Source organism: Martes martes (genome assembly GCF_963455335.1).
Source record: "Martes martes genome assembly, chromosome: 1".
Classification (NCBI taxonomy): domain Eukaryota; kingdom Metazoa; phylum Chordata; class Mammalia; order Carnivora; family Mustelidae; genus Martes; species Martes martes.
This window is the reverse complement of record NC_137888.1, coordinates 205,705,912-205,720,436: the sequence shown is the minus strand read 5'-3', so window position 1 is coordinate 205,720,436 and position 14,525 is coordinate 205,705,912. Positions and strand designations below refer to the sequence as shown.

At 41.4% G+C, this 14,525-nt stretch overlaps 1 protein-coding gene across 1 annotated transcript in view; it reads right to left on the bottom strand.

The window, feature by feature from the left end:
• LOC308351366 (olfactory receptor 7C2-like) overlaps nt 1-8,394 on the bottom strand; it is a gene marked incomplete at both ends in the record, with an annotated part of 88,167 nt that extends 79,773 nt beyond the window's left edge. Inside the window, one exon of the mRNA XM_080816928.1 lies at nt 8,191-8,394. Coding sequence (XP_080673054.1) covers nt 8,191-8,394 — 204 coding nt within the window. The remainder of the gene's footprint in view (nt 1-8,190) is intronic.
• Between the last annotated feature and the right edge of the window lie 6,131 nt (nt 8,395-14,525).

Genomic DNA, 14,525 nt, shown 5'->3' with positions numbered 1-14,525 from the left:
CTCTTGGAATATACATTTATGTCTGTTTCAAAAAACTGAAACAGAAGGAAAACTTCCAGACTCTTTTTATGATGCCAGCTTTACCCTGATCCCCAAACCAGGCAAAGACCCTACCGAAAAGGAGAACTTCAGACCAATATCCTTGATGAATATGGATGCTAAGATTCTCAACAACATCCTAGCAAACAGGATCCAACAGCACATTAAAAAGATTATCCACCATGACCAGGTGGGATTCATCCCTGGTTTACAAAGATGGTTCAACATTCGCAAATCAATCAATGTGATAGAACAAATCAATAAGAGAAGAGAGAAGAACCACGTGGTCCTCTCAAGTGATGCAGAAAAAGCATTTGACAAAATCCAGCATCCGTTCCTGATTAAAATGCTTCAAAGTATAGGGATAAAGGGAACATTCCTGAACCTCATCAAATCTATCTATGAAAGACCCACAGCAAATATCATCCTCAATGGGAAAAAGCTTGCAGCCTTCTCGTTGAGATCAGGAACATGACAAGGATGCCCACTCTCAGCGCTCTTGTTCAACATAGTATTAGATGTCCTAGCAACAGCAATCAGACAACAAAGAGAAATAAAAGGTATCCAAATTGGCAAGGAAGAAGTCAAACTCTCTTCACAGATGATATGATTCTTTATATGGAAAACCCAAATGACTCAACCCCCAAACTACTAGAACTCATACAACAATTCAGTAATGTGGCAGGATACAAAGTCAATGTCCAGAAATCAGTGGCTTTCTTATACACTAACAATGAAAATACAGAAAGGCAAATTAGAGAATCGATTCCATTTACTATAGCACCAAAAACCATAAGATACCTGGGAATAAACCTAACCAAAGAGGTTAAAGATCTGTACTCGAGGAACTACAGAACACTCATGAAAGAAATTGAAGAAGACACAAAAAATGGAAGACCATTCCATGCTCTTGGGTCAGAAGAATAAACATTGTCAAAATGTCTACACTGCCTAAAGCAGTCTACCCTTTCAATGCCATTTTGATCAAAATTCCACCGGTATTTTTCAAAGAGCTGGAGCAAACAATCCTAAAATTTGCATGGAATCAGAAGAGACCCAGAATTGCTAAGGAAATGTTGAAAAACAAAAATAAAACAGGCGGCATCATATTACCTGATTTCAAGCTTTACTACAAAGCTGTGATCACCAAGACAGCATGATACTGGCATCAAAACAGACACATGGACCAGTGGAACAGAGTAGAGAGCCCAGATATGGACCCTCAACTCTATGGTCAAATAGTCTTCGACAAAACAGGAAAAAATATCCAGTGGAAAAAAGACAGTCTCTTCAATAAATGGTGCCTGGAAAATTGGACAGCCATATGTAGAAGAATGAAACTCGAACATTCTCTTACACCATACACAAAGATAAACTCGAAGTGGATAAAAAACCTCAATGTGAGACAGGAATCCATCAGAATCCTTGAGGAGAACATAGGTAGTAACCTCTTTTATATCAGCCACAGCAACTTCTTTCAAAATATGTCTACAAAAGCCAATGGAAACAAAAGCTAAAATGAACTTTTGGGACTTCATCAAGATCAAAAGCTTCTGCACAGCAAAGGAAACAGTCAACAAAACAAAAAGGCAACCCACGGAATGGGAGAAGATATTTGCAAATGACAGTACAGACAAAAGGCTGATATCCAGGATCTATAAAGAACTCCTCAAACTCAACACACACAAAACAGATAATCATATCAAAAAATGGGCTGAAGATATGAACACACACTTCTCCAACGAAGACATACAAATGGCTACCAGACACATGAAAAAATGTTCATCATCACTAGCCATCAGGGAGATTCAAATCAAAACCACATTGAGATACCACCTGACACCAGTTAGAATGGCCAAAATTAGCAAGACAGGAAACAACATGTGTTGGAGAGGATGTGGAGAAAAGGGAACCCTCTTCCACTGTTGGTGGGAATGCAAACTGGTGCAGCCACTTTGGAGAACAGTGTAGAGATTCCTCAGGAAATTAAAAATAGATCTTCCCTATGACCCTGCAATTGCACTGCTGGGTATTTACCCCAAAGATACAGATGGAGTGAAAAGAAGGGCCATCTGTACCCCAATGTTTATAGCAGCAATGACCATGGTCGCCAAACTGTGGAAAGAACCAAGATGCCCTTCAACGGATGAATGGATAAGGAAGATGTGGTGCATATACACTATGGAGTATTACGCCTCCAGCAGAAAGGATGAATACCCAACTTTTGTAGCAACATGGACGGGACTGGAAGAGATTATGCTGAGTGAAATAAGTCAAGCAGAGAGAGCCAATTATCATACAGTTTCACTTATTTGTGGAGCATAACAAATAACGTGGAGGACATAGGTAGATGGAGAGGAGAAGGGAGTTGAGGGAAATTGGAAGGGGAGATGAAGCATGAGAGACTATGGACTCTGAAAAACAATCTGAGGGTTTTGAAGGGGCGGGGGTTGGGAGGTTGGGGGAGCCAGGTGGTGGGTATTAAGGAGGACACTTATTGCATGGAGCACTGGGTGTGGTGCAAAAAGAATGAATTCTGTTATGCTGAAAAGAAAGTTTAAAAATTAATTAATTAATTAATTAATTTTAAAAGATGAACCAGAATAGTGGGAACGAATTAAAAATAAAAGTTGTATCTGTGAAGTATCATATGGTTTCACTTATTTGTGGAGCATAACAAATAATATAGAGGACAAGGGTAGATGGAGAGAAGAAGGGAGTTGAGGGATAATTGGAAGGGGAGGTGAACCATGAGAGACTACGAACTCTGAAAAACAACCTGAGGGTTTTGAAGGGGCGGGGGGTGGGAGGTTGGGGAAACCAGGTGGTGGGTATTAGGGAGGGCACAGATTGCATGGAGCACTGGGTGTGGTGAAAAAACAATGAATACTGTTATGCTGAAAATAAATAAAAAATAACAATAATAATTTAAAAAATGAAAAAAAAGTTGTATCTGTGAAGTAGTGGTGGTTGTCCTCTTGTCTTTTTTTTTTTCTTTTTTTGGCTTTCTGGGGAAGGGGCCTGCCATGTTGGTTATCAGGGAGTCTTGCTAGAGTTAAGTCCTAATGCCCCCATCAAGGGTGTGGGCTCTGAGGAAACCGGTTTTTCAGGCTTTTGTTCTCTGGAGGTTTGTTTGTTTGTTCATTTGTTTTCTCTCCCCTTGGCAGCTTTTAATGGTTTTTGGAGGTTTAGAGGAAATCAAACTGCCCCCAGACCTCCCTCTCAGAAAAAAGCCTCAGTCTGTTCCCCTCTGGGTGCTCCAGAGCACATAAATTCCCCCTCTGCCCCTGGCAGAGCACATTCCCAGTCATGGTCTCTGGGGTCACAGGAAATCCTGCTTGTACCCAAATCCCCAATAGCCGATAGCCAATAGCTGTGACTGTCTGGGCAGCTCCAGACAGCCAGAGAGGTCCCAAGTAGAGATAGCACACTGAGATTTTCCCACTGGCCCGGACTGGGAGTGCTCAGACTCTCCAGGGTCTGAGAGAGCCCCAGCTAGCACTTGCACACACCTCTCTCAGGAGAGGGTGTGTGGCACGACTCAGCCTCTGGTAGTGTGGAACTTGAAAGGAGAGTGCAAAAGGCTGTGGTTCTGCCGGCTGGCGAGACTCCCTCATCCTCATGGGAGCCACCACCCAGATGCTCTCAGGCACGCTGGCAGCTCAGGGACCAAGACCTGGCTTCTTCACCACAGTCTCTCTTGCTGAGCTCCAAGGGTGGTTGTCCTGGGTTGGGGGACTTAAGCCCCTGGCCTTAACCGCCCCAATTCCCACAATTACCCCCCAGGATCCTTTTCTCTTTTTGAGTTCTCTCAATCAGACTCCAAGTTAATGCTGGCCCCCAATCACGGGGCACTCTCATATTGGGGTATTACTTTCCAATGGGTTACTTCTGGTGGCTCCCTTCCCCTTTTGTTTATCTTCCAATATCAGTCCAATGTTCCCACTCCACTGTACCTGCGCACTGGCATCTTCTGCCCCACAGAGATCCAGAAGTGTATAATTCTAATCTCAGGCTGATTTCATGGGTGATCAGAGTTCTTTGGTAGGTAATCAGCTCACTTTATAGTACAGGTTGAAACGGTGACTCCTCCTACTTCCCCACCATCTTGTCTCCCCTTCACATCTTGGTTGGAATTTTTAAACAGGTAGCAAAGGAAGTTTCTCTAATTTTGCTGGCAGAAATGTGAACAATTGCTATGTTGGGAAAACAACCTAGAGACAGCTATAAATATGAAAATACACATATTGCTTAGCTCAGAAATTCTCAATCTCGACACTATTGACATTCTGGTCCAGTCCGTTCTCTGTGGTGGCCTGTATCCTGGGCCTTGCAGGATGTTTAAAGCATCATTGGCCTCTCCTGACACCTCCCATGTGACTCCAAATTCCCAGTGACCCCCCTGAGGAACAATATTTCCTTCAGTGGAGAACCTGATTTTTAACATAACAATCTCCAAATAATTTTGTAGAATTGTTATAATAGCAATGTATTGAAAAAGAATTGGGAAATCTTTCAAAGTGTGAGTAGCATAACCACATCATGAAAATTATGCAGACCCTGAAATAAAGAATGAGCATTACCCTAATTGACTGGAGGCAAGTTCATGAGGTGTTATTCAGTAAAAAGGAAGAATGGAAACAGGTAGGAAAAAAGACAGCCCTAAAACATAAAGACAATTTATGATGAGCATAGGATAGGATACTACTTATCCAATTGTACAGTGTATGAATGTGTATGTTTACATAATCTTGGAAGAGAAGTTTTAATGAAACAAAGAATTTAAGGAATAAGGATTGTCAGGAGGAATGAAATTAGGTCAAGTATAGTGTCTTCAAAACAACTGTGTGAAACAAAATTCAATGAGAATCTAAAACTAACATACATAAAGACATAAAATAATAATTCAGTGCTGTCAAGATGGGTCACTAATTTCATATTAGATGTCCAAAGACTTGGAATAAAAGAATATGAGTGAATTATCTTTACAGCTGGGGAGTAAACCCTCTCTAAGTGATCATTTCTTCTTACATAAAGATACATGGATTGAAATATGCTTAGGAAGGTAAAGGCAATCTTCAGTCAAAGGCAAAGAAGAGATGACAGTCAAAGATGATGCAACTTTTAGAAATGGATCTCATCACAAAGAGACAAAAGGACCCATGGGGAATGACAGAGATGCATAAACAATTGGGAAATACATATAGAGGTGATTTATTAGCACTCAATGTACAAAGCATCATTTATTTTCATTTTTGTTTATTGCAAGGACTGCCAAGTAAAATATATTAGTGACAGCTCAATATTTCAGGATGGTTAATATCAAAAAATCAATAAAGAGAACACCATAAAACCAAGTGACAGATTTGAGTCCATACTAATAATGAACACAATTCCCCACATATCTATACATACATACTAGAATGCAATGCAAACAGCAAAGTTGATAAAACAAATACAAAACCCTCCTCTAATTTTTTGTTTGAAAGAATGCAATAAAAAAAAGGAATAACCACCCCCCCGACTCCACTGTACAAATACAAAGACCTAGTAGAGACAATGTACAGTAGAGAAAAAATGAATAACTAATCCACAAATATATTCAGCTCCCCCAGTAATGAAATCATTGCAAAGCAAAGCTCCTTCATATAGTTTTCATTGTTAGATATTGTTTTCACATGAATACCCAGAGGAACAGGGGATGCTGTCAAAAATATATGTTTCATGAATTACTGTTGCGAGGTCCTATCTGCAAGAAATAAATTGGTCTAGGTCTTTCTCATCAGTTATGGAAACAGAGTCCAATGTGCCCCATTTTAAAGACAAAAAAGAAATGCCCTGACTCCACTGGACATCCCTCCATACCTAATATTCCTACTCAGTTTAATTGCAAAACTTGGTGGTTGTGTTCTATTTTTACTGGAAGTACTTTATGCCTCCCATCCCTTCACTTCATTGTCAGCAATCACCCATATGCTGCTGAGCTCACTATTCACTTCTTTCTTTAACATCATCAACGAATCCATTCATCAGTTCATTAGGCAAGCAATTGAGCATAGAGATCTCTAGGTTCTGGGCTAGGCTGGAGGTTGTCAGGTGACCTCAGGTAAATGCAGCAGACTTGGATTTTGTCTGACCCTTGCCTGCAGGACCCGCTGGGCTCTGGGACTTACCTGAATGGCAGCTCTGAAGGAGGGGTCTCTATGTGGCAGTCTGAATTCCTCCTGTGTTGGGATGATGGTGACTAAACTCTGTCCCCTCACAAGATGGCAGGAAGGAGGCTGGCATCAGTCTTCCAGCCAAGCTTAGGATTCCAGAGACAACAGTCTTGTCCCATCCAGCCCAAGGGGGTACAGGCAAAGGGACTGCTACACAGGAGATATTTAGAGCTTCCTCTGTCTGTTCATGATGCTTGTTTTCTTCCTGCTCCTCCAATCTCTAAGCACATGACTTTCCTATGGGTCACTGGTGTGGACATGAAGGAAAAATTTCCTGGAGATTGTGTTTTCCTCACAGACCAAGTTATAACCAAGTGAATCCAGAGTTAATAACCCCTTGCTCAGGAGCTCTGCTGCTCCCAGAGTTCGACCTTCCAGCACCTTATACCAACCTTGACTTCAACTTTTACACAAAGTCTAGGACTGAGCAATGTGTATCGATTAGATCCCTTGGATCTCCAAAATATTGACTTGTGTTGGACACACAGCCCTGCTATCTATAGAATATCACTGTTTTCCTTTTCAACGAGGAGAACTAAGCTTTTTTGATGTAAACCTTGAGCAAGGGATGCCTGGGTGGCTCAATCCATCGGGCATCTGTCTCCAGCTCAGGCCATGATCCCAGGATACTGGGATTGAGTCCCAGATTCCTTACTCAGTGGTGAGTCTGCTTCTCCCTCTGCCTTCCTCTCCTATGGCTTGTGCATGCTCTCTCTCTCTCGCGCGCGCGCGCGCGCTGACAAATAAATAAATACAATAATTTTTTAAAACAAACAAACAAATGAAAAACCTTGAGCAAGACATACCTCGGTTTCATGACACATTTGCCAAATGATTAGGAATTTCATACTTGTAAATTAAGAGCTATCATTTGGTCCCTTAGTGTGAAGCTTTTCTTAATTATAAGAAATATATTTAGAATTTTTGCACTATTTTAATTATTTTGGAATAAAAAAGTAAACAGATTCTTCCCTGTATCGTCCAGAATGCACCAAGACTTGCAAACGTTTTTTTAGCCCAGTGAGAACCATTTCAGGCTTCTGACCCCCTGAATTTGTCAGAGGATAAATGTGTTTTAAACACTAATGTAGTCATTTTACATTAGCATTAGGAACTGAATACAAACATTTATCCAATAAAATTTTGCTCAGGAAACTAAGCTTAAGCAATCTTAGGAACTTGTTCTGTCCTATGACAATTGACCGTGTAGAATCTCCCTCACAAAGAATGTTTTCAGAGCCCTCTTTATATCTTTGTTCCTCAGGCTGTAGATGAAGGGGTTCAGCATGGGTGTGACCACCGTGTACATCACCGAGGCCACTGCACTTGCGTGGGAGCTCTGGGTAGCAGCAGAGCTAAGATACACACCAAGCATTGTACAGTAAAATAATGAGACAACAGAAAGGTGAGACGCACAGGTGGAAAATGCTTTATACTTGCCCCTAGCTGATGATATTCCACGTATGGAGGAAACAATTTTAGAATAAGAGTAAAGGATCCCAGCAAAAGGACCACCACCCAGCACGACAGCTGCAAAATACATCACCAAATTATTAAGAAATGTATCAGAACAGGCAAGTTGGACCATCTCATTGAGTTCACAAAAAAAGTGAGGGATTTTCACCTCTGTACAGAAGGAAAGTCGCAACATCATTAAACTTTGCAACAAGGAATTCAGGATGCACGTGATCCAGGACAACAGAACCAGCAGTCCACAGAACCGGGGTTTCATGATGACTGTGTAGTGCAGGGGGTGACAGATGGCCACAAAGCGATCATAGGCCATCACACTCAGGAGAAAGACGTCCAACACAGCAAAGAGTATGAAAAAATAAATCTGTGTGACACAGCCTGCAAAGGTTATGACTTTGCTTTCTGTCTGTATATTCATCAGCATCTTAGGGACCGTGGTGGAAGTGGAAAAGATGTCTACAAAGGACAGGTTGGCCAGGAAGAAGTACATGGGAGTGTGGAGGTGGGAGTCAGAGCAGACGGCCAGAATGATGAGCAGGTTACCAACCACCGTGATCAGGTACATGGAGAGGAAAAGCCCAAATATGAGGGGCTGCAGTTCTGGTTCCTCTGAAAATCCCAGAAGAAGAAACTCTGAAATTTGTGTATCATTGCTGGGTTTCATGTGGTGGAGGTGACTTCAAGGACAGAAGCAAACAGCTTGATTAATTTTCATGTGCTTGTATTGCTCACAGATTTAAAATGTTACCTTTTAAAATTTGTAGTCTAAATATTCATTTTAATATTTTGCACATAGTTATAGTCCAATTCAGGGGATCCCCTGCACCACAATAATTATGGAATTTTTCTTCCAATCACTTAATTTACAAAAGGCCATGTATTCCACACTTTCAAGTAAAAAATTATTTCAAATCCCAGAAATACAAATTAAGTCCTGGCCATGATTTAAGCATTTTCTAGGTGATGAGTATAGGGTGCTAAGGAAAAAAATTCCCTATCACTCAATAATGGAGAAGGAATACATTAACAAATAAGAAAATAAATAGCCTTTCAGAGAGTGGCAGATGGTATGAAGAAAAGGAAAACAGGGATAAAGCAGAGAGTGAATAGGACATGCTATTTTCATGGGTATGTAAGCCAATTCTGTGAACAAGGTGATATTGCTACAAAAATCTCAATTAAGAGATGGAGGAAGTGTGTACCTGGCAGAGGGAATGGCCAGTGCAAAGGCCTTGAGGATGGTACTTGTTCCCAACTGTTCAAGTCAAAAAGCGAAGCTAGTGCTACAAGGGAAATGAGCAGGAGGGATACTGAGGAGAGAAGTCCTGAGAAGTGACCTCTCTTTTACCTCTGAAACCTCAAGGCACAGGGACATCCATTTCCCCACTGCCTCTCCCACTGTATTCATCGTGTTGCAAAGGCATCTCATGAATTGAACAAGATCCTCTTCTTAGTGGCCTCTCTTGATTGAATGCTGGCCCCTGTGTTGTGTCACTTGGGAGTTATGAGTCCTGGCACCTTGTTGTGGGGACAGTTCATACTCTACAAGTCACACACACACACACACCACCACCACCACCACCACCACCACCACCACCACCACCATCCTCTCCTGGCTTGTGTTACTCCCTTGTCTTTCTCTGTCCCTGTCATCTCGATTGTGCCAGGAATGAATTCGACCCACATAGGCCATATCAGTGAACTTTTCCCTGCAAAACGCAGAGTTGCCAATTCTTAAGCCTCCCATGGATAAATAATATATTTAAATATTAAAATATATGCCTATATATATATATATATTCTCAAAATTGAGCAATGGGTTAAACAAACACTTTACAAAAGGAAGTGTACATAACACAACAAAAGTTGGGCGTTTTTATATCAAGCATAGAAGACTTATCTTTCATGTACCTCTTGCATCATTTCTGACCAATTCATTTCTATGTGGTCTGATAGGGGATGAGGTTAGTCCCTTTCTCCCTTCTCTATGTGGCATATTTTCTTGATATTCTTGAGCTTTTGGTATACATCTCTCTTTTTCGAATCCAGTGGGCACACTCTAATCATCATTCTGGATTTCACCCAATGTGCAAATGGGTCCACAGACCACACTCTACAATCCTGTCCACACCATGACAATTCTTTTTGTACTCAATAATTTGCTTCCTATCATTGTGTCTGTGGATATCATTTCATACACACATTTATTTCATTAAGTTCTGTCCTCATTGTGGTGGTTCATGATTCAAAAGTGCAGGGACTTCACCTTCTTTGTTCATTTTTTTTTCACCAAGTTTTATGAATATATGTGTTTCATATAAAAAGCCCTAAGAATGTGGGTAGATTTAGAATGAACAGAATGAAGGTATCACAAAACCAGGCTAAAATGTCAATTGAGTAATTTCAAAACACCTGTTCTAGGCAAAATTGCATGAAAAACCAAAATGAACTAAAACAGGATATAAAATAGCAATTATTAATGATATCAATATGGATCAATAAGTAACTTGTCTAAGTCCTAGATATGAAAGAATATAATATATAATGTTCCTAGAATGTTCAGTATTTATTTGTTAAATGAGTGAGAAATTAGATCTCAGTGTATAAGGACATTTACCACGTGGCAAGGTTGTATTTCAGTTTCGTTGGAAAGGTGGAATTTCTCAAAGAATGCTGGCATAAAGGAAGATCCGTCTGGAAGAATATGAAATCTGTCCCATCCTTCAGACCTTACAAAAAACCACAGGGCTTATGTCCTCAGGGTAAGTGTAACCAAATGATACAGTAGAACATGAATAAAACTACACATAAAATTACAGGGGGGCAACACCACTAAATAAAACAAGAAATTCAGAAGTAAGAATGTAGACATATTTACATAAGATGCAAAGTTTTTATGGTCAAAGTATGTTCCAAATGTCAATTGAGAAACAATTATCAGAGGAAATAATTTGAAATACTGATAATGTTTTAAAAATAGAGACAGACGGAAAATAACATATGGACATCTAATGATAAAGGCCAATCAGAATAGCTATCAAATATATGAAGTTTACTAAACCTGAAGGACATTGTAAGAAAACAAGAAACATCTCTATCATCAGCAGCCTGGGGAAAAAAGTTACAGAGCTGTTGCATTGTTTGTGGTTGGAACTAATTTTATTTTAAAGATCTCATTTATTCATTCAGGCAGGGGGAAAAGGAGAAGCTGACTATCTGCTGAGCTGAAAGCCCTCTGTGGGGCTGGATCCCAGGACCTAGAGATCATGACCTGAACTGAAGGCAGATGCTTAACCATCTGAGCCACCCAGGTACCACTGTGGTTAAAACTTTTAAACTGGTAGCCAAGGGGTTACTGTGAATTTGTTGGCAGAAAAGTAAGTGTTACAAGCTTGAAGGCAGAACCTGAAGATAGTTGTGATCCAAATACTGATATTCTTTACCTCAGGGTTTCTCTGTCTTTGCACATGGACATTCTGCTCAAAGCTTGCCCTGGGTGGGGTGTGTCCTGTGCACTGTAGGATGTTTAGATATTCCTGTCCTCCACACACCCTTCTCCAATGTGACAGGCAAAGCTGACTCCGGGCAGGGATCAATGACCCACAGGGGACAAAATCATACCCAATTAGAACCACATATGAGTGTAACAATCTCAGCATACTTTATTTAACATTGCTGTATTAGCAGATTAATAATAAAGAATATGAAAGATATTCAAAAGTGTGAGCAGCAGTCATTCTGTGAAATTGACATTAGCGCTAATAATACATTAATTATTTAATCAAGCAAACAGACAAATACAGTGATCAGTTGTTCTGGGATAAGTTGAATTGGCTCTCACATGGTGATGGGTCAGTGTTCTCAGCTTCTGTTATCTCTGAGCCTGTCATCCATTGTCCACTGGGATGCTGGACTCACCTGGTTGGGGTGTGTGACAAGAAGGTGTCGTTGTGGAAGTCTGAATTCCTCCCTGGATGACAGATGATAGGGACTCAAGCTCTCTCCTCAGAGGAGGCATCAGAAAGGAGTGAAACATCAGCCTCCAGTCAGAATAAGGACTCAGAACAAACAAACAAGAATCATGGCCCTTCCTTTCCAAGGTTGCCAGGACAGGCGGACTGGAGACGAGAAGGTATTTACAACTGCTGTGTCTGCTCATTACCCACACTTCCCTCTTGTGACTCCAAGCCCTAAGCACATGATTCCCCAGTGAGAAAGTGCTCTGGACAGAAAGGTGATTTTTCCAATGAATCTCAGTTCCCAAAAGACTAGGTTAGAGGTCAAGTGAAATCAGTTTCTCTTTTCTTCTCTGTGTTTTTCCCTGAACTTGCCTCCTTCATGATATGTGAATCTTCTAGCATCTTACCTCAGCTTCAAGTTATAATTTTCTCCAAGTCTATGATCCAAGGCCACCTGGAAAGGGTCTCTTTATCTTCAAAGCATTGATATGTGTTGCAGACCCAGCCCTGCTGTCTCCAGACACGGTCTATTATTTTTCTCAGTAAGGTAGAACAGTGGGTCCTTCTGATAACAAACCTTGGCCAGTACACACATTGGCTTCAAGACACATTTGCTGTTACAATTAGGAATTTCTTACTTTATACAAGTTAAGGGCTGTCACTTAGTCCTTTGTCATAAAATACTTGTAATTATAACAGACATGTTTAGATCATTTTATGTACTATAATGTGAGCTTGCATCTTATAGGGATTGTTTGATTTAATTTTTTTATTTAAGTATTTTTATTAATGTATAACAAATAGGGACTCAAGCTCTCTCCTCAGATGAGGCAGCAGGAAGGAGTGAAACATCAACCTCAAGGGGTACAGGTCTGTGAATCATCAGACTTACACATTTCACAGCACTCATCATAGCATATACCCTCCCCAATGTCCATAATAATTTTAATAAAAATTTCATACTTAAATATATAGCGATACAAGCCTTTCTTAAGAAACAAGAAAGGTGGGGGAGAGGAGTCAAGATGGCAGAGAAGTAGCAGGCTGAGACGACATGGGTAGCAGGACCTACAAATCCAACGGGAAATTGAAGAGAAGAAGAGCAACAATTCTAGAAACAGAAAATCGATCAATTTCTGGAAGGTAGGACCTGTGGAGAAGTGAATCCAAAGCGATGGGAAGACAGACCACGGAGAGAGGGGCTGGCTCACAGCAAGCGGCCGAACAATGGAACACAAAATCAGGACTTTTAAAAGTCTGCTCCACGGACGGACATCACTCCAGAGGCTAAACCAGGGGGAAGCCCACGTGGGGTCAGCATAACCCCAGGCCCCACGTGGTCACAGAAGGACCAGGGGTGTCTGAGTGCCACAGAGCTTACAGGTATTAGAGTGGGGAAGCCGGCTACAGCGACAAAGCCGAGGAGTGAGCTCTCAACCCGGGGTAACCTTGTGCCGGTCGCAGGCTGGGTGGGCTCGGAGCATGGCCGGAGGCCACGGAGATGGAAGCGTGGGTGTTTTCTCCAAGTGCCAGCAATTGACTGCTTTCCTCCAGGCGCAACAGCAGGCCAGGGAGGCGGGGCTGTTGGGCGCTTTTCTCTGAGGGCGCACTGAGGAGCGGGACCCCGAGCTCTCCGCTCCTTTGGGCCGGAGACTGGGAGGCCGCCATCTTCATTCCGGTCCTCTGGAACTCTACGGAATGTGCTCAGGGAACAAAATCTCGCAAAAGTGAACCCGAACGGATTACTGAGCCCGGCCCCTGGCAAGGGTGGTGCAATTCTGCCTGCAGCAAAGACACATGAGAATCACTACAACAGGCCCCTACCCCCAGAAGATCAACAAGAAACCCATCCAAAACCAACTTCGCTCACTAAGAACAGCGGAATTCCACAGGAGGAGAAAGCAAATCTTATCTCAACAAAATGACAAGGCAGAAAAACTCACCACAAAAAAAAAAGAACAAGAGGCAGTACCAAAGGCTGGGGACTTAATCAATATGGACATTGGTAACATGACAGATCTAGAGTTCAGAATGACGATTCTCAAGGTTCTAGCCGGGCTCGAAAAAAGCATAGAAGATATTAGAGAAACCCTCTCCTGAGAGATAAAAGCCCTTTCTGGAGAAATAAAAGAACTAAAATCTAACCAAGTTGAAATCAAAAAAGCTATTAATGAGGTGCAATCAAAAATGGAAGCTCTCACTGCTAGGATAAATGAGGCAGAAGAAAGAATTAGTGAGATAGAAGACCAAATGATCGAGAATAAAGAAGCTGAGCAAAAGAGAGACAAATACTGGACCACGAGGAGAGAATTCGAGAGATAAGTGACACCATAAGATGACACAACATTAGAATAATTGGGATTCCAGAAGAAGAAGAAAGAGGGGAGCAGAAGGTATATTGGAGACAATTATTGGAGAGAATTTCCCTAATATGGCAAAGGGAACAAACATCAAAATCCAGGAGATGCTAAGAACGCCCCTCAAAATCAATAAAAATAGGTCCACGCCTTGTCACCTGATAGTAAAATTTACAAGTCTTAGTGACAAAGAGAAAATTCTGAAAGCAGCCCAGGAAAAGAAGTCTGTAACATACAAGGGTAAAAACATTAGATTGACAGCGGACCTATCCACAGGACCTGGCAGGCCAGAAAGAACTGGCATGATATATTCAGAGCACTAAACGAGAAGAACATGCAGCCAAGAATACTATATCAGGCTAGGCTATCATTGAAAATAGAAGGAGAGACAAAGAGCTTCCAGGACAAACAAAAGCTGAAAGAATTTGCAAACACCAAACCAGCTCTACAGGAAATACTGAAAGGGGTCCTCTAAGCAA